At 32.8% G+C, this 20,424-nt stretch overlaps 2 protein-coding genes across 10 annotated transcripts in view; one reads left to right on the top strand and one right to left on the bottom strand.

The window, feature by feature from the left end:
• Window positions 1-20,424, top strand: part of LOC107136895 (sodium channel protein type 1 subunit alpha) — a 939,664-nt gene that overhangs the window by 689,177 nt on the left and 230,063 nt on the right. The gene's annotated exons all lie outside the window — the stretch shown is intronic.
• Window positions 1-20,424, bottom strand: part of Scn2a (sodium voltage-gated channel alpha subunit 2) — a 151,696-nt gene that overhangs the window by 48,920 nt on the left and 82,352 nt on the right. For all 5 annotated transcript variants that reach the window (XM_048812408.1, XM_048812407.1, XM_015478974.2 and 2 more), the window contains 2 exons: window positions 17,690-17,822; window positions 12,723-12,961 (listed from right to left, as the gene is read on the bottom strand). In XM_048812408.1, the coding sequence (XP_048668365.1) occupies window positions 12,723-12,961; window positions 17,690-17,822 (372 nt within the window). The remainder of the gene's footprint in view (window positions 1-12,722; window positions 12,962-17,689; window positions 17,823-20,424) is intronic.

Raw genomic sequence — 20,424 nt, 5'->3', positions numbered from 1 at the left:
AGATAAACTCTACTTGTACTCCATTTCCCTTTCCAGTTGATGCCAACTATCATCTTCTAATAGCCAAATGTTTTTGTCTAAATTCATTAGTTGGACTCTTCAACTTACTATTAACTAACTCAAGAGTTTGGCTCAAAGTGGTCCTCCATACCTAATTAATTCTAAACTGGATAGCTTGATTTTTAAACAAAGGTAACTTCACCTAAGAATATACCCTCGTAACCAAGCTACCAGCGTCTTACCAGTCATAGCAGCTGACTTCCAACCCATCAGAGGCTAAAAGCTGCCAAAACATTATCATATAAGGCAAATGCCTGCTGTAGACAAACAGGTTGTTTCTGTGTGCCACTTTCTTTTCTCTGGCTTTAAATATAAACGGCATGTGGCTGGGTGGTGAGTTCCATACCATCGCCCATCTGGAATGCTTCTCATTTCTAGAACCTCTCTTTTTGTGCTTGGCTAAACTTTGTTAAATTGAAGTAGTCTGCTTTCCCCTGTAACAATCCACAATCTACCAATGAACATAAATTGCTTTAACTAACTTCACCAACATAAACTTATTGCCACAAATCTAATGGAAAATTTTAATAGTTTAACTTGTTCTTTTAGAAGCTTTTGACATTGTTTTCTGTTTCTTATTCCTTGAAATATTTTTCTGTCCTTGGTTCCCTTAATCTATTCCTTCCTGGATGCTTCTCAGTTGCTCCCCCCCCCTCTGAACAAATTATTTAATATTGAAATTCTTCAAAGATCTCAAGACAATTTTACTCTAATTGTACTTTTTATAATAAATTACATTTTTTTATAATAAGCTTACATTTTGAGGTCTATTTTTCTGTTCAAGAATATCTCCAAAGCTCCAGGTGACACTTCTCTGATTATTCAATACTTCCATTTGGATGACTATCTCACAGATAGCTCAAATTCAACAAGTCCAAAATTCACCTTATTGCTTTGTATGCTCATCCTTGCTTCTCTTCTGATTATTTTCTAAATCAGTAAATGAAATCTCTTTCTACTTAGATGGAAAACTCAGAAATCCAAGAGTTTTAGTAATTTTTTTCCAAAATACCCTTGAATACTTCAAATTGAAATGCACCCATGTGTTACAAGGGTACATCAATATATAACTATGCATATATTAATAATTTACTCTTTGTTGTTCAATAGAACCTCATTGTTTGGATATTTTATATTTGAATATTCATTTAGATAATATATAGCAATTTTTGGTCTCTTTTCCAAAAAGATTGGCCTATCTCAACTTCTCTAAATGTTCTCTTGTGTTTTATTTTAGAAACTCTGTTGTTTTAAATTTTATGCTTAGGCTACCATCCATTATCAATTTTTTCATATCATGTGAGATTGGAGATGAGGTTTATTTTTTATTATAAAAAATATTATATATTTATCTAAGTGTTCCAGAAATTTTTTGCTAAAACCTCTTTTTTTTCTATTTTAATATCTTTGGTGTTTTATTCAAAACTGAGATAGAGTTTGGATCTATTTATGAATGTATGTTTCATTGATATATTAGAGTATGTCAATGCCAAATATTCCAAATTAACGTAGCTTCATAATAAGGCTTTGAGTCATATTTGTTAAGTCTTTGTTATTCTTTTGTCAGCATTATTTTGGCAATTTAAAGTCCTACGCATTTCCATATAAAATTTAAATTCAGTCCATCAACTTGTACAAAGAGAACCTGCCAAGATTTTAATTATGATCAGGTTAAATTGATAGACAAATTTGAGTAGAACTGACTTCTTAATAATATGATATCAACAATTTTGAATTTAATAATATTTAATCTTTTTTGGGGGGTACCAGGAATTGAACCTAGGGGTGCTTAACCACTGAGCCACATCTCCAGCCCATTTTTGTATTTTATTAAGGACAGGGTCTCACTGAGTTGCTTAGTGCCTCACTTTTGCTGGGGCTGCCTTTGAACTCATGATCCTCCTGCTTCAGCCTCCTGAGCTGCTGGGATTATAGGCGTGTGCCACTGTACCTGGCAATATTTAATCTATTTCGTGAACACAGCATACATGTTCTGCTTATTTAAATCTTTAAAAATTACTTTCAGTTATTTCTTGTAGTTTTTAGTGCAGATGTCTTGAAATGACTTGCAAGATTATTACTAAGTAGATTGTGTTTTTTTGACATTTTAAATAAATATTTAAATTTGCTGTTTAGACACAATAATTGTTTTGCAGATTCATTACAACTTTTGTACACACCTAATAATGTTGATGAAATAAAAATATCTTCTCACATTTCAAAAATTGGCCCCTTTTTGGATCAAGTATTCAAATTTTCTTAGGGTTTCTATTCAATATTTTAATAATAAGCAAAATGTTAGCTGTGGATTTTTTCCATTTTTTAAAAATTTGTTTTAATTAGTTACACATGACAGTACAATGATCTTGACATATCATACATTTGAATCAGATGGGATATAATTTCACATTTTTCTGAGTGTACAGGTTGCAGAATTACATTGTAGCTGTGGGTTTTCTTATATGTCTTTTATTAATTTAAGAAAGGTACTTTCTACTCCTAATTTACTGAAGTTTATTTTTTCATCACAAATGTCTAATTTTTTCAAATTCCTTTTCTGCAACTATCAATATACTGTTATGTTTTTCTTTCTCCTACTAGTCCCCACCTTCTCCTTCCCTCTCTTTCTTTCTTTCCTTCTTTTTTTCCCTCTCTTTTTCACAGTTATACCCCCAGCCCTTTTTCCTGTCTCAGCTTTCCAGGTAGCTGGGATTATAAGTGTGTGCCAACTTGTGTGGCTTTGTTCTCTTAACATAGTCAATTAATCACTTTTCAAATGTTCAATAAATATTGATTTCCTGAGATAAACCTCACTTTTCACAATTAATAAACTTTCTATTTATTGTTAGATTGTATTAATATTTTGCTAATGATTTTTTTCCCTCTATGTTTATAAGGGACACTGTCCTATAATTTTCTCTATAACGTTAATGTTGTGCCATTTTATATGAAATGTTCTCATTTTCATGTTTTACACTTACATGTTTTAAAACTTTGCAACAATAAGTTGTCTTATGAAGAAATTTATAAAAAGACACTCTTTAATATTTCCAAATATTTATTCATTTCTAATGGCCATCAAATTTATTCATTTCTAATAACCATTAAATTGAGAGTTTCTGTTGATTTGCTTTAAATTCAACAACGATTTCTTCTTTACAAACCCAAGGACACTTTACAACTGATCTAAATCCCCAGCTACATCCCTATCCCATTATTTTTTATCTTGAGACAGAGTCTCACTAAGATGCTGAAGCTGACCTCAAACTTGTAACCTCCTGCATCAGTCTCTTGAGTCATTCGGATTATGGGTGGGCACTTCCACGCCTACCAACAAAAATTTCTTCTGACATCTGTATTTTTATTTCAAATTCATCCCATATTTTTTATATGTAATTTCTAGTTGTTGATAGACCTTTATTTTATTTATTTACTTATATGCCATGCAGAGAATTGAACCCAGTGCCTCACACATGCAAGGCAAGTGCTCTACCACTGAGCCACAACCCCAGCCCCATCCATCCCATGATTTTTTTTAATCTTAAAATTTGAACTTTTTAATAAAAAAATGTCTAGAGTTCTAGAGTTTCCTTCTTAGTTTTCATTTTTCTGTTTATATTCTCTATTTATTCTTTATGACCATTTTTTCTTTTAAATTGTTCAACATATTTCCAATAGTGCCTCCAGAATCCTTTTGCTTATTTTAACAAGTTACTTCCACACCTATTTCTATTGACTGCTTTTTTGTCTCAACTATGAGTCACATTTTCCTATTTATTCACATACCATCTAACTTTTATGTGGCATGAATATGTTCAATACCAAGAATACTTAAATGTAGGGAATTCATACTAAAGAAATTGATGTGATGTTATGACAGGTGATATGTACAAGAATGTTTACTGCATCAGGAACATAAATTCTGGAATGAACTTGAGCATCCATTAATTAGAAGAATAAATGGTGGATATTAGGTAGTTTATAATTCAGTGACTTTTAGTATGTTCACAGAGTTGTACAGCCATGAAAATTGTTGAATTTAAGACTGATTTTTATCACCTCAAAAATAAATCACATACCATCAGTAGTTAGTTCCAATAACCCCAATCATGACCACCTGGTAACCACTAATCTACCTTGTCTCTATGGATTTGCTTGCTTTGGACATTGTATATGAATGGAGTGGCAAAATATGTGACATTCTGTAACTGAGTTTGTACACTTATTATAATGTATTCAAGATTCATCCATGTTGTAGTAGATAGCAATAGTTAATTCTTTTTTATGTTGAAAAGTTTTCCATCACAAGAATATACCATGTATTGTTTATCCATTTCTCAGTTGATAGACATTTGAGTAATTTCTATTATTATGAACATAATAAGTTTTATTATTACTATTTTTATTATCTGTTCATAACAAATTATTCATGTAGAAATATTTTTAATTCACTTGTATACCCACAAGTGTAATCTCTGGGTCATAGGATAACTCTTTTTCTCACATTGTTTTTTAAAGTGGATATATTATTTTATGTTTCCAAGAGAAATTTATGAGCATTTCATTTTTTATACATCGTTGCTAATAATAGTTCTAGTGTGTTTTTCTGAAAATCACCTTCCTAGGGGATGAGGTGAGATCTCATAGTGGGTATCTGATGTTTCCTTTTTTAAAAAAAATATTTTTTTTATTTGTTATAATTAATTATATATGATAGTAGAATGTATTTTGACATATTATACATATATGGAATATAAGTTCTCATTCTTCTGTTTGTACCTGATGTGGAATTACATTGGGTATGTAATGATATATGCACATAGGATAGTAATGTCCAATTCAGTCTACTATCTTTCCTATTCCCAATAACCTCCCTTCCCTTTATTCCCCTTTATTTAATCCAAAGTACTTCTATTTTTCCCTAAGCCACCCCTCCTTATTGTGAATTAGCATTTACATATCAAAGAAAACATTCAGCCTTTGGTTTTGGGGGATTGGCTTATTTCATTTAGCATGATATTCTCCAACTCCATCCATTTATCAGCAAATACCATAATTTCATTCTTCTTTATGGCTCAATAAGATTCTATTGTGTATATATACCATATTTTCTTTATCTAGTCATTTGTTGAAGGACACCTAGGTTGGTTTCATAGTTTAGCTATTGTGAATTGAGCTACTATAAACATTGATGTGGCTGTGTCTCTGTAGTATGCTGATCTTAAGTCCTTTGGGTATAGACCGAGGACCTTAAATTATACTACAGAGCTATAGAAACAAAAACAGCATAGCATTGGCTCCAAAACATACATATAGACCAATGATACAAAATAGAAGACATAGAGACAAACCCAAATAAATACAGTTATCTCATACTAGACAGAGGCACCAAAAACATATATTGGAGAAAAGATCATCTCTTCAACAAATGGTGCTGGAAAACCTGGAAATTCATATGTAGCAAAATGAAATTAAACTCCTATCTCTCACCCTGCACAAAACCCAATTAAAAGTGGATCTAGAAGAAAAGGTATGCCCAAATCTACATCATGTCAGCTTCTATAACAAGACTTCTTTAATAAGACTCCTAAAGCACAAGAAATAAAATCAAGAATCAATAAATGGGATGGAATCAAATTGAAAAGCTTCTTCACAGCAAAGGAAACAATCAAGAATGTGAAGAGTGTGCCTACAGAGGGGGAGAAAATCTTTGCCAGCTGCACCTTGGAACATTAATCTCCAGGATATATAAAGAACTCAAAAAATGCTTAAAAAAAAAAAAAAAAACCAAAAAACAAGTAACCCAGTCAATAAATGGGCTAAGGTCCTGAACTGACACTTTACAGAAGACGAAATATGTTTGATCAACAAATATATGAAAAAAAAATGTTCAACATCTCTAGCAAATAGAAAAATGCAAATCAAAAGTACATTGAAATTTCATCTCACTTCAGTCAGAATGGCAATTATCAAGAATATAAGCAACAAGAAATGTTAGCCAGGATGTGGGGAAAGGTTCACTCATACATTGCTGTTGGGACTACAAATTGTTATTTCTTTTCTATCTGTCCGTCTATCTATCTATTTATCTTTATTTTATTTATTTTTATGTGGTGCTAAGAATCGAACACAGTGCCTCACATATGCGAGGCAAGTGCTCTACCGCTGAGCCATAACCCCAGCCACAAATTATTTTTTTCTTTTTGAGCAGGATCTCACCACATTTTGCAGGCTGACTTTACACTTCTGATCCTCTTGCATAGGCCTCCCAAACAGATAGGATTACAGGTGTGCGCCACCGCACATGGCTTTCATTGTGATTTTGATTTGCCTTTGCCTAAGGAATAATGGTGTTGACTATATTTTGTGTGTTTATTGGGCATTTGTATATCTTTTTTTTTTTTTTTTTGCCAAAATGTCTATTCAAATCCTTTTGTCTTAAATTGAATTATATACCTTTTTCTGAGTTGTAAAAGTCCTTTATACAAATATGTGTACAAATTCTTATCAGATACATTATTTGCAAATATATTCTATTCCATGTGTTATCTTTTTATTCTATTGATGATTTTATTAGAACAAACATTACTGATTTTGATGAAGTCCATTTTATTAATTTTTATTTTGTTGCTTATGTTTTTGATATCAAAACTAAGAATTCATTAATCATAGGTCATGAAGATCTAATTTTAAATTTCCTCCTCATTGTTTAGAGTTTTAGCATTTACATTTAGGTCAATGACTCATCCAGTGTCCATTTTTGTGTATGTTCTTAGATAAGTTCAATTCCATTACTTTGTATATGGATATTAACTTACTCCACTATCAATTATTTAACACTTCTTTGTTCAATTGTATTGTTTTGGCACCCTTGTTGAAAACAAATTGAACAAAAATGTAAGGGAGTTTCTAATGCAATCTCAGTTCTATTCCACTGAACTCTACATCTATTTTTATGCAGTACCAAATTGTCTTGCTTAATTCAGCTTTGAAATTAAACCCCTATCTCTCACCCTACACAAAACCCAATTCAAAGTGGATCAAGGACTTAGGAATTAGAACAGAGATCCTGTGCCAAATAGAAGAAAAGGTAGGAATAAGTTTTAACCTTAGCTTTGGAGTAAATTTTAACACTTTTAAGTTTGAGTTCTCCAAGTTGGCCCTTCTGTGTTGATTGTTTTTGCACATGGCCCTTGGCATTTCCATATGAATTTCCATATGATTTGCAATCACTTTGTCAACTTCTGCAAATTAAGTAGCTAGGATTTTGAGGATTGCATTAAATTTGCAGGTAGATTTAGTGAACATGATTATCTTAACAGTACTGTCTCCTAATTACTGACTATGCAACATCTTTCCATTTATTTGTATTTTAAAAATTTCTTTCAACAATATTTTGTAGTTTTCATGTACAAAGTTTTGTACTTATTTTGTTGAATTAATTCCTAGGCATTTTATTGTTTTTGAAACTATTGCAAATAGAACTTTCTTAATTTCATTTTCAGATTATTCATTACTGGTGTATAGAATCCTAATTGGATTTTGCCTCTTGATTTTATTCCTATTCTGCAATTCGGCTAGATTCAGTTATTAGTTTTTTTAGTTATATTTGTGTTTGTGTGTATTTTCAGTAAGATTTTTTTCAATAAAAGAGAAGGTTGCAAATGGTTTTACATCCTTCTTTCCAATCTGGATGCCATTCTTTAATTTTTTAAATTTTTTTCTCCTGATTAAAACTTTTACTAGGGCTGGGGATACAGCTCAGTTAGTAGAGTGGTTGCCTTGCATGCACAAGGCCTTGTGTTCAAACCCCAGCACCAAATTAAATAAATAAATAAATAAATAAATAAATAAACCTTCAATAGAGTGTTGAAGAGAAATGACTAGAAGAGACATATTTGGCTTGTTCCTGATCTCAAAGTGAAAGTATTCTTCAGTTTATTATTTACTCTGATAGTAAGTGTGGGGTCTTTTTAGATGGCTTTTGTCAGATTGGTGAAGTTCCCTTATATATTAATTTTGTTGAGTATTTTTTTCAATCATGCAACTTACTGATTTTATTAAATGTGATTTCTGCTTCTGTTGAAATGATTGTATGTTTTTAAAAGAAGTAATATGGCACATTTTATTAATGATTTCTGTGTTGTTCCAATTTTGCATTACTGAGATAAATTCCACTTGGTTCACTCCAACAACCCAAATACATTGTGTGATTGCTGTCCTAGAATTTTTTTTGAGGATCTTTCTATCTATGTTCAATTGGGTAAGACTGGTCAATAGCTTTCTTTCTTTTTTTTTTTTTCTTTTCATTTTTTGGTCAGGTTTTTGTATCAGGTTATTTGAGCTTCATCATAAAGTGAATTGAGAAATATTACTTTTTCTTTTGTTTTATGAACAGTTGTTTTTTTTTTTTTTTTTGTACCAGGGGTTGAACTCAGGGACCGACCCTTAACCACTGACCCACATCTCCATCCTTTTTTATATTTTACTTTGAGACAGGGTATCAATAAGTTGCTGAGGCTGGCTTTGAACTTGGGATCCTCCTGCCTCAGCCTCACAGGTAGCTGGGTTTTAGACAGTTTTTTAAGAATTGATTTTGATTTTAAGTCTTCTTTAAACATTTGCTACAATTCACCAGTGAAATTATATTGGCTCAGACTTTCCTTTGGTTATTAATTCAATTTTTACATGTTAAATATCTATTCATATTTTCTTTTTAGGACTTTATTTCCAAATATCTTATGCTTTTAATAAAAATATCTTTTTAACTGACATAGGAAATTGTATGTTTTTATGTAGTACATGACATTTCAATATCTGTGTATTATATAATATTTAATTCAAGGTAAGCATAGCTATCTTCTTCAATATTTATTATGTGATGAAAATACTTAAAATTCTTTATTCTAGATTTTTTAAAAATCTATAATTTAGTACCTGTTGACCACCCTACAACTCTCTCTCCTTTCTCCTTTCCTCAGTTTCTTGGAACTGCCAGTCTACTCTCAATTTCTGTAAGATCAATTTTTTAGATTGTGTATATGAATAAGATCCTATAGTATTTTCTTTTTGAGCTCAGCTAATTTCACTTACTTTAATAACCTCAAGTTCCATCCATGCTGTTGGAAAAGGACAGAATTTTGTTCTTTTTAATGGCTGAGTAGCATTTCACTATGTGTATGTACAATATTCTCTTTATCCCATGATAATTTGATGGAAATTTAGGTTTCCTTTTCTAGACTACTGTGAATAATGCTACAATAAACATGAGAGTACAGATGTTTATTTGACATACTATTTTCAAAGTGTTTGGATATATGTGCAGTAGTGGGATTGATATTTTTTAGAGGAGCTTCCATAATATTTTCCGTAATCACTATACTAATTTCTATTACTGCCAGCAGTCTATAAAGATTCCTTTTCTGCATATACTTGGCAGCAGTTTTTGTCTTTTGTCTCTTTGGTAATAGTCATTCTACTTTCAGTGAGATGATATCTCATTGCGATTTTGATTTGCATTTCCCTGATTATTAATGATATTGAACATTTTTCATATACTTGTTGGCCCTTTGAGTGTTGTTTTGAGAAATGCTGGGTAAATATCAGTCTCTTAAAATATGACAATTTTGAAGCTGGGCATGGTGGCACACGCCTGTAATCCCAACAGCTTGGGAGGCTGAAACAAGAGGAAATTCCAGTTCGAAGCCAGCCTCAGCAAGAGTAAGGCACTAAGCAACTCACTGAGACCCTGTTTCTAAGTAAAAAAAAAAAAAAAAAAAGTTATTTGACAATTGGGTATCCACATGCAGAAGAATGAAATTCGATCACTAGTTTTTACCTTACACAAAACAACTCCAAATGGATTTAAAGACTTAAATTTAAGATCAGAAATCATAAAAACTCTATAAAAAACATAAACAAATATTTAAGGGCATTGGAATGGGCAAGGATTTTTTGAATAAGACCTCAAAAGCACAGGAAAAAAAAAAGTGAAAAGAGATGGGATACATCAAACTACAAGATGTGTGCACAGCAACAAAACAATCACTTAGTCAAGAGACAACTTAGAAGATGGGGAAAACTCTGCATAACGTACATATTTTACAGTGGTTAATACCCAGAATATGTAAGGAACTGGAACAACTCATTTTGTCTTGGTATCCTTATTCTTCTTTGTGATTTCCATATGATCTATGCTGATATACTGTCTTCATTCCTGATTTAGTAATTTGAGTTTCCTTTTTTTATGGTTAGTCTAGATAAAGACTCATGAATTCTGCTCATCATTTCAAAGAACTAACCTTTAAGTTTGTTGATTTCCTCTGTTCTTTTTCTATTTATTGTTTTAATCTCTATGCAAATTTTGGGTTCACTTTGCTTTTCATTTATGCACAAAATGCCCATGGTAAAAGATGATTCTTCTAATCCATAGTCTAATCACTTTTGGGGAAAGGATATATTTGACTTAAGGAATCATCTTTTTTACCACGGACATTTACAGTATATATCTTTTGAAACGCTGTTTAGTTGCCTGATTAATTTCAGTTTGGCATGTTTTCATTTTCCTCTATCTTAAAGTTTTTTCTAATTTCTTTTACGATAACTTTTTTAATCCATTGGTCACTTAAGAATAAATTGTATTTGGGGCTAGGATACAGCTCAGTTGGTAGAATGCTTGCCTCACATGCACAGATCCTGGGTTCAATCTCCAGCACCACCACCAAAAATAATAATAATAATAATAATAATAATAATAATAATAATAATATGCAATTTTCACATATCTGCAAATTTTCTGCCATTATTTTTGTTATTGATTTCTAGCATTTTATATTTCATTTCTTTATCAAAAAGTACTTTTCAATAGTTTTATAACTTTTTAAGTTTATTGATGTTTATTTTGTCACCTAACATACAGGGGAAGCTTCCATATGCACTTGAGAAGAAATTGCATCCTGTGTTTATATTTTCTATAAACATGATTTCCATGATTCACCTCAAATGCAAATCCTGCCTTTCTTAATACTTCTGAGAAGTTCTAATTTTAACTTCTCATCTATTGTTTATGTCTTTCCAGCACCCACCTTTCTTTCTTCTCATAATCTCATCCCAATTTTCTGCCTGATAGTGCCACTCATTTACTATTCAGTGATAAGAAGTTATTCTGATTAGTCCAGATATGACATTTTAATCCTACAACTAGAGCAACTGATTGGCTTAGAAATGGTCATGTAACTATCACGTGGTTGATGATATTTACTTCTTGGATCTTAGTTAAAGTTGCTAGTTGGGAAGCTACAATCTTCCTGTTCAGGGACTTGTATGGGTACAATAAAGTCAGTAGCATCTTGAATACAGTAGGAGATATCCAGGCAGAGATAAAGGAAACATCTGGGAAGAGATGGGTCAAGAAGCTGATTCCCAACGGCAGTGATAAAGAACTGGAATCTAGTCAGGTTAGAATCTGGAGTTAATTCTAAATAAACTTCAGTTACTTAAGGTAATGAATTCCCTTTATTTGTGCTTAACTCATTTGTGTTCTGATATTCACCTCCATAAACCTTTTTCATATCACATTCCCATTTTTTAGATTCCTATATAGGTGAAAATTTGAACTAAATAACATGACTGTCCTTTCCTACTTTAAGTTTCTATGATTTGTGGCCATAGCTTACAGTATGCTCTGAAATAGCCTTTGGAATCTCTGTAGAGCCTTCAGACTGTCCACTGCTCTAGCAATTTATCATCGGCACAGTTTTCTTGATTGTAAAATATAGACAATCAATCGTAGTATCTGCTACCTTAGGACTGGCTTTGTGGGAATCCAAAGACAGAGATTTCATACAAATCATAGAATGTAGTGCCTGATAAAAAATAAGTGGCCAACATACATTAACTTTATCATTAGTGAAGACCTAGCTCAAAAAAGAATAAAATTTAAATTATTAAAATGCATAGTGTTTAATTCAAATGCTGTATACTCTAACTTAGATTACATTGTTCACTATTTACATACAACCTGTCTAAATGCTCATTATCATGCTGTGTGGTGATGAGAAGGTAATAAGCACTTTATATTAGTACCAGTATACTTTTGCTTTATGTTTTTATTTCTTTGATTTCTTTGTATAAGACCTTTCTACTTTCATTTCTATTGCTAAGTGAAAGCTAATTAAAACCTATCATTTACAAATTCTAGAATTATAGCAGAAACTAAAATGGAAATAGCAACCACCATGTGAGATTTCCTCTTCAGGTATTTAAAAATGATGTTTCATAATTATTTCAAAATTATTATTATATTTGTTTTGCAAAGTTTTTGTTCTTAAAACATGAGAAATGTGTCAGGATTCTATCATCATAGATCAATGGCCTCCATAATTCACAATTATCTAATGAATTCATAACTTAAATTCAATTTTAAATCAAAACTGTTCACAAAATCTCTGAATCTTTTGCATTGTGTTTACCTATAATGATATATTTTTATTATTAAAAGAAAGAATGCTAAACTTTTGTTGTGCAGATAAACGTGGCCAGTAAGTGGATATTTGATTTGAGTTAACTGGGTAACAAAAGTCTAGCATTCTTTACCAAGAAAGTACATTCACCAAGGCAGTCATGAACTCTTTCAGTGTGAAGAGGAACCCTCAGTGTCTTACCAGGTTCCCCACAGATAGCACGCTGCTGAACTGCTCCGTCATGGGATAGTGCTCCATGGCCATGAAGAGTGTGTTCAAGACGATGCAGATGGTGATTGCCAGGTCTACAAATGGGTCCATCACAACGAGGTTGACGAGGTGTTTCACCTTTAACCATGGTTTACAGCAGTCCCAAATCAAACACATGTTAGCAAATTTATACCAGCAGGGTGGGCATTTCTGTCTGGATTCTTCAAGTTCTGGAAGAAAAAAAGTTAAAATTCTCATGAAAATTGTTTACTTTTTATTAAACAGTCTTTGGGTAAAACTTGAAGTAACTTTTTGAGAAATTCAAAGGTGTTAAAATGTTTAATTGGTTAATCTCATGGTGAAGCAAGAAAAAATTTATAATGGGTTTGCAGTCTAACAAGAGTGGGCAGAGAAGGGCTAATCAGTTTTCCAAAGTTTTTATGGCTAACCATAGTTTTCAAGATTCCATTTGCAACATTAAACTGCTTGGAAACTGTCTTCAAGTCTTCCAGAACAGTATGACTTACGTTAACTACACTTAAAGTTCATCGTGTACCAGACAGATCAAGAGGCATATATGTTATTGAAACTTCTTTTCAGTCGATGTCCTATAAACCTTACTCAGTCATGCTGAATCTCAGTTTCTTGGATTAGACATATTTTAGGGGTTTCTATTGAGATGATTTTGTCAGTGTCTTTATTCTCTGTTAAAGTGTCTCACAAAAACTCATTTGATGCAGCTGTCATAGATTCCTTCCTTCCACAATTCTCAATTTAACTAGAGGACACAAAAGAAGAGGAAATATGGAATCTAAGAAACTGCCATCCCCATTGTTAGTTTAAAATCAACATTTCACAAAGTGGGATTTGTGTACTGTCAAAAATTACAATAGGATTTTAGAAAGAATATACATAGAATTCATAAAGTTTTATGGTATGCTTTTATTTTATTGTATTGAAACTATATACCAAACCTGTGACATGAAATTTCATAGTAAAATTTTAGGGAAAAAAATTACGTTCTCAAGAAGAATTTTAACTAAATATAGGAGGGAGAAGGAAGAAATGCACAGATCTTTAAGGGATTCTCAAAATTATAAATTTTGGTAAACAATGGCAAATAACTTTGGAGAATTAGAAAGTGGAACAATATATACTGTCTTCCTTTGATAAGATGATCTCTTAATGAACTAACAAGTGGGAGGGGGATTTGCCCTCTGCCAATTTCACTGTTGCATACCCCATTACTTGCTCTGCCAAACATGGGACCATCAGTTCCCACACTGATATTGTGAAGGTTTCTTCTTTTTCCATCCAATTAACTATTGTTTTTACCTTTAGTGTCACTGTTATGGCATCTAGACCTCCATCCTGCTACAGTTTACTATGGACTACATTTTGTAAGGAAGGAACCAATATGTGAAATAGAGAATCATGACTACAGTAATTATTTTCTTATCTTGATGACAAACATTTGCTACTAATTAATACTACAATGTCCCTAAAGTAAAAATTGTCTCTTTGGATACTGACATTCTTCAAGTGAACAGTTTATTTCTGTTTCTTTTTATGTGTAATTTGGAAAATAATAATAAAGAGTATTTGAGTTTTAAATCAGAGAAAAATATACATATAATTGCTATGCACTAATTACATTGTAGATGATTTGAAGACTCCCCCAAAACCTCGTGTTTACACCAAAGGTAACATGAAAATAATTTATGATAAATAATAAAAGGAAAATTACAAAAATCTCACTTTACCTCTGTACCGTCAGAATAAGTTACTTTTGTATGCTAGCTACCAGTTAGTAGAAAAAGAGAAGCAAACAGGAATAGCACAGAAAAATGAAATAAATCAGAGAAAATTTCAAAAAGAAAAATTCAGCCAGTATTATTCATCGTGACACTAGGAGAAACTGGAGCAAAGTTGTGTGAGCACTAAAATAAAATCATTCAATTATTCATTCCAAAAAAAAAAAAGAATTTCACATTTTGAAAAAAAGCAAAGTACTCAGGAGACAACTACAGCCACCTCTCCATTATTCCTGTGTGGGTTACCACACGGAGAATCATCTACAGCTAAATTTGTACCTTTTGCTGGCTCGCTTTCATTCCTTTGGTGCTTCTAATTCACCCTCATAAATCCTTCACAAAGGTGTGACCAGGAAATTTTTCTATGTGGTTTTGCATTTTTAAAAAAAGAAATAAAGAAAATGTGTATACTCAGTCTTAAAGAAGAATGAAATTATGGCATTTGCTGGTAAATGGATGGAGTTGGAGAATATCATGCTAAGCGAAATAAGCCAATCTCAAAAAACCAAAGGCCAAATGTTTCTCTGATATGTGGATGCTAATTCACAATAAGGGAGTTGAGGCTTGTGAAGAATACTTAGAAAAATAATCTAACCTTTAGATTAGGTAGAGGAGAGTGAAAGGAGGGGAAGGGTATGGTGGTAGGAAGGATAGTTGAATGAATCAGACATTATTGCCCTATGTGGATATATAACTATACAATGATGGGATTCCACATCATGTACAACCAGAAGAATGAGAAATTATACTCCATCTATGTATGATGTATTGAAGTACATTTTACTGTCATGTATAACTAATAAGAACAATTTTTTTAAAAAACCAAAAAAAAAAAAAGAAGAAGAAGAAGAAAATGAAGCTTAAAAAGCCAATAAGTCAGTTTTGCTCATCCTGCACAGCTTCATTTACCATGAGGCTCTTTATTACCCTGGACAATGAAGATTTGGCTGTAGTTAAAAATAAGGAAAACAAAAGTTGCCACGGGATCAGTAAGCCTGGTTTGTAAGAAGGAAAGGTGAACTAAATCTTAGAAGAAGCAATCATCAAATAAACAGATTGTATCAACCAAGAAACCTCCTTACCGTTATCAGCAACAAAAACGTACCATATTTATGTCAGCTCTAGAATGCATTCATTCTGTGCTAAGTATTGCTACTGCCAACCTTGACCAATGCCACATTCCTTAGGTATAATTGAGTAAAAAAAGTCATCCTTTCATTGTATGAAATTGAAGAAAACAGAGTAAAATGTAGCCACTGTCTCTCACAAAAACACAAAGTCGGAAGATCTGTAGATATTCAAACCCAAAGAGTCTCACTCTGTTCCTTCCTAAGTTATACTTGTTCCTGGAACATTCTTTCCATCCTGAGAAACACCAAGCCCTGAGACACATTTCCTTGGAGAAGGATGTGGGTATGATCATTTGGAACTTTGTACTTTAATGAATGGATAAGTCCAATCTTGTGGTAGTTTGATGCTTTCTGAATAATTTCTTATGTTAGCTCAAACTTAATGCTATGAGAAGTGCAAAGTATGACTGTTAATTTAGACTTACCCTGTCTCCTTCTCTACTTCCTGCTTTAGGGAGCAGACATGCTGCTGACATCTGTAGCAGAACCACTGGCAGCTTCCTCTCAGTGGTTTTGCTATGGCAAGGAGCAGAAGACCAGAGAATCTTCAAAAGATTTACCTGGAGGGATAGGGAGGAGCAAGCTACTGGCAGCTGGGGGGGAAGAGGGAGTGCAAGCTAACGCAGGCGAGGTTGGGGAAGAACGACTAGAGTTTAATATTCCATTGAAATCAGAGAAAAGATTTCTGCTACTGCATTAGGACATTATGAAAATTGGGTCTTGTATTACTGTTTTGTCTGTGAGGTGTACAATTATCTACACTGTGAGGTTTTGTGGCTGTAACTTTAAGTTTTAGGTACTGATATCATGGAATCTTTGCATTCAGACTGGAAGAGAATTATTCCAGGGATCTACCCAATCTCAAGAGAAAGTGTAATAAACAAGAAATGCGTGTGCATTTGGAACTCTCTCAGTCTCTTTCTATTTTTCTTTTTCTCTTTTTATACACACACACACACAAACACACACACACACACCACAGATATACTTTCACATATGTGAGAAGAGGTGCAAAGGGGAGTTCAAAAGAAGGAGGGATAGAATATATTTTACATCACAGTAGGGAGGGAAAATAAGGAGGGAAGGGAAAAGGCAGGATAAGTGAAAGGACAGAACTTATTTTATATGAAACTATTTTCCAAGTAGTTGAAGTTGACAGTCGCTGTTTGAATTCATTTGTAATATGGAAAGGCAAAGACATGTGAATTAGCAAAAACAACACAATATAACAACGAATAGCAATAATATTTATTGACTTTCTTCCACATGCCAAGTACATAGGTGGTTTATATAGGGTGCCTTACTTAATCCTACTATAACTTTATGACTAACCATCATTATCCACATTTCACTAATGAGTAAATCAAAATTTGAGTCATAAAGTAACACATTTAACATGTGGCAGAGCCAAGAATTAATTACAAATTGTGCTGCTCCCCTTCATGTGGTATTATGCAATCCAGATATCTAAACATTATTTTAACTACCTAGATAAAATCTGTAACTAAAGAAAATGCTAATGCATTTTTATGCTCTGGTCAGAGAGTTTTTGTAAAAGCAGGATTACAAAATTTTGAATGCTTTCCTTCAATGAGGTTAATGTCAAACCTTAATTTGCATTTTTTTTCATTTATATTTCTGGTTAGATCAATGGATTTTATAACTGTGTCAAGAAGTTAATACAATTCCAGCAGGTTAGCATCATCATAATGATACGCATTTATCATTATACTCATTTCAATGTCATGCACACAACACGCTTCAAGAGTTTAATTTTTGAAAGTAGCATTCCAAATATACCTTGAATTTGCAGCAGCTTCCTAGAGGCTAAATGTACAAATCTATGAGATAGTAGAATCCATGTGTTGCGCATGGATTTTACTTTTACTTAGCAAAAAAAATAGTGATGATATGGAAAACAAGTTGGGGAGTATTTTCTTGGAATTTAAGGAAGTGGTTTTGCATCATTGTTAAAATACCACCACATAGCTATGGTGTAAGACTTCTGACATACCTTCCATGGTATTGGTCAAAATACTGGCTAAACTCATTGCTCTTTGTCTTGAATTAGGATCTTCCAACAAATCCATGGAAACATGGTAAGAACTGGATCGTCTCTTCCTTATTTCTGTTTCAGTAGTCGTGCCCTAAAAATAAAATTTCAGACAAAATCACCTTTTTTTTTTTTGTGGTGCTAGGTATTGAACCCAGTGCTTTATGCATTCAAGGCAAGAACTCTGCCAATTGAGCTATATTCTCAACCCACAATTATTATTGAGGGTAGCAAAAACTAACACATTCTTATAACAGATGCTACTTAACTAAATGTTCACCATGTTTTCTCAGTCATAAATAGCTCATGATGATATTGCTTGAATTATCATTCTTAGGGAGTGTTTGAAGGTTCACCAGATGCTAAGCTTTCTGGGATATTTAGGTGAATTTTTCTGTTCCTCCATTCTGGAGTATTCTCCTAGAAGTATGATGTTTTCTTTTGGGTAGATAATCTTTTGGTACTTCCAACTAATTCAACTGAGGAGTTCAGTCTGAAACATGTTTTTCTTTAATTTATTCCCAGGTCTAGTCATTACTTCTTTATAGACATATTTTCATTTGGTTTAATGTGTGAGGAAAAAAAAAAAACATTCCAGAAGTAAAATGCTTTTGTTTATTAGAAATAGGTAATATTTCCCAATATAGGAAAATTAAATTTTAACTTGTCTATAACTTTGGTGATACATTTACAAATCAACTGTATCCACAAATGACCCTTTTATTGAAAATTAGCATCAGTTTGGGAACCTTGGATTTTTATTATTTTTGTAGAAATGATGTAATAATTTAAAACTTTCCTATTATAAAATAAGCTCACTGGGAATTCAAAAAGGGCAGAAATTAATTTCTAATTCAGGAGTTCAAACAATGAAATTAACTATCACAGGACAAAAGGCAAAACTCAAGCATTTCAAATACAGTTCAGGGTGTATTAATAATAAAGGAGTCATTTTCAGTTCTCTAAGTGTTTTTAACATTTCTAATATTTCTAAAAGAGAAATTTGAGTGTTATCCATCTATTTTGGCCTTATTTTGATAAGAACAATTAACTTTATTTTTTATCTTTATTAACCTGAACACCTCTAGTTCACGTATATTCAAAACCAAAGTTTCCCAACTGATATGATTGTCACTAATGGCAATAATCATCCACACAGGTTATTCTAAAATTAATTTTAAGGTAAAAAAATAAGTGAAACTAATGAAAAAAGAAATATATCCTCTATGAAAATACTAAGTTTCAAATCAAAAGGGAGATTCTCAGAATTTAAAGTATTTTGCACTGTCAGAGAAAGTTTAAAAAAAATGGTCATATGAAGGTTATTTGTTCTTTTTTACTCTACTCAAAACCATATGTAGCTGGCTATGGTGGTGCATGCCTGTAATTCCAGCATCTCCTAAAGCTGAAGCAACCGAGAGGCACTAATCAACTCAGTGAGACCCTGTCTCTAAATAAAATGCAAATAAGGCTGGGGATGTGGCTCAGTGGCCGAGTGACCCTGATTTAAATCTGTTGTACCAAACAAAAATAAAACAAAACAAAAATCATATATAGAACTCAAAATCTGTTTAGGTTTTTTTAATATATATATTTTTAGTTGTCAATGGACCTTTATTTATTATATGCATCGCTGGAGAATTGTACCCAGTGCCTCAAACATGCTAGGCAAGCACTCTACCCCTGAGCCACCACCCTAGCTCCCTGTCTAGGATTTAATGATACATTCAAAACCTTTAATGACATCACTGAGGTAATTCTTTAGTTAAATTGTCTCAATTGAATTTATGTGTAAAGATCAGGGAACCCTGTCCTCTGGAAGGTGCCAAAATAAACCACAGCTGTTTATTTTCTGCCCTCCCCTTCCCTCTGCAGCCCCAGGGCCTGCTTCATTTGTGGGCATACTCAGGTTGTCCTGTGCAGCAGTGCAGTGTCCTATCCTGAACACCTGACTGCAGAAGTGAATGATGGAGGAGGAAGCAGGCAACACAGGGATTGCAGTAGTCTTTGCTTCAAACTGGCCCCAACTCTGCCTTCAGAAATTGACTCCATAGTCTCTGATAGGAAAGGAGATTTATGTTGATTACTGATGAATACCAGGTGGTTCTGACAAACTGACATTCTCCTTTATGGAGAGAAATTGTGGAGGTTTTTTTCTCCATAAATATTTATGAAGATCAGTGATGGTCAGATTTGTTATGCATAAGAGCCACGTGGGATCCTTATTGGGAGAAAGATAGCCAGACCTTGTTCACCTCAGTGTTTCAATCTGAGTAGGTCTGGGTGGGTCCAGGAATGTCCATTTTTAAGGAGCATCTTTCTTAAAAGATTCATCGCTAACTAGTCTGAGAGTGAAGTATATTTTGAGAAACTCTGGTTGAAAGAAAGTGTTTGTTTACTTGGCCATTTTTTTTCCATTAAGAAAATTCAATGGAAGGTAATATTTTAATCTGGATAGAATGTAGGTTCAGTAACCAGGATACTTGGGGTGAAATCTTAGTTCCACCATGCACAGGCCTCGTTTTCCTCCTCTGTAAAATGGGGATGATATTAATAACTATTGTGTCAAATGAATTCACACGTGTAAAGTGTTTGGGACCATGTCTGGCACATTGTTGGTGACAGCTATTTTTTAGCAAAAGTTGACATTTCCTCTTCCCTTCACTACAAATATCTACTTTTCTCATGGTTCGCTC

This window comes from Marmota marmota, unplaced genomic scaffold, assembly GCF_001458135.2.
Source record: "Marmota marmota marmota unplaced genomic scaffold, marMar, whole genome shotgun sequence".
NCBI lineage: Eukaryota > Metazoa > Chordata > Mammalia > Rodentia > Sciuridae > Marmota > Marmota marmota.
The sequence above is the reverse complement of the archived record's forward strand: the minus strand, read 5'-3'. Positions and strand labels throughout refer to the sequence as shown.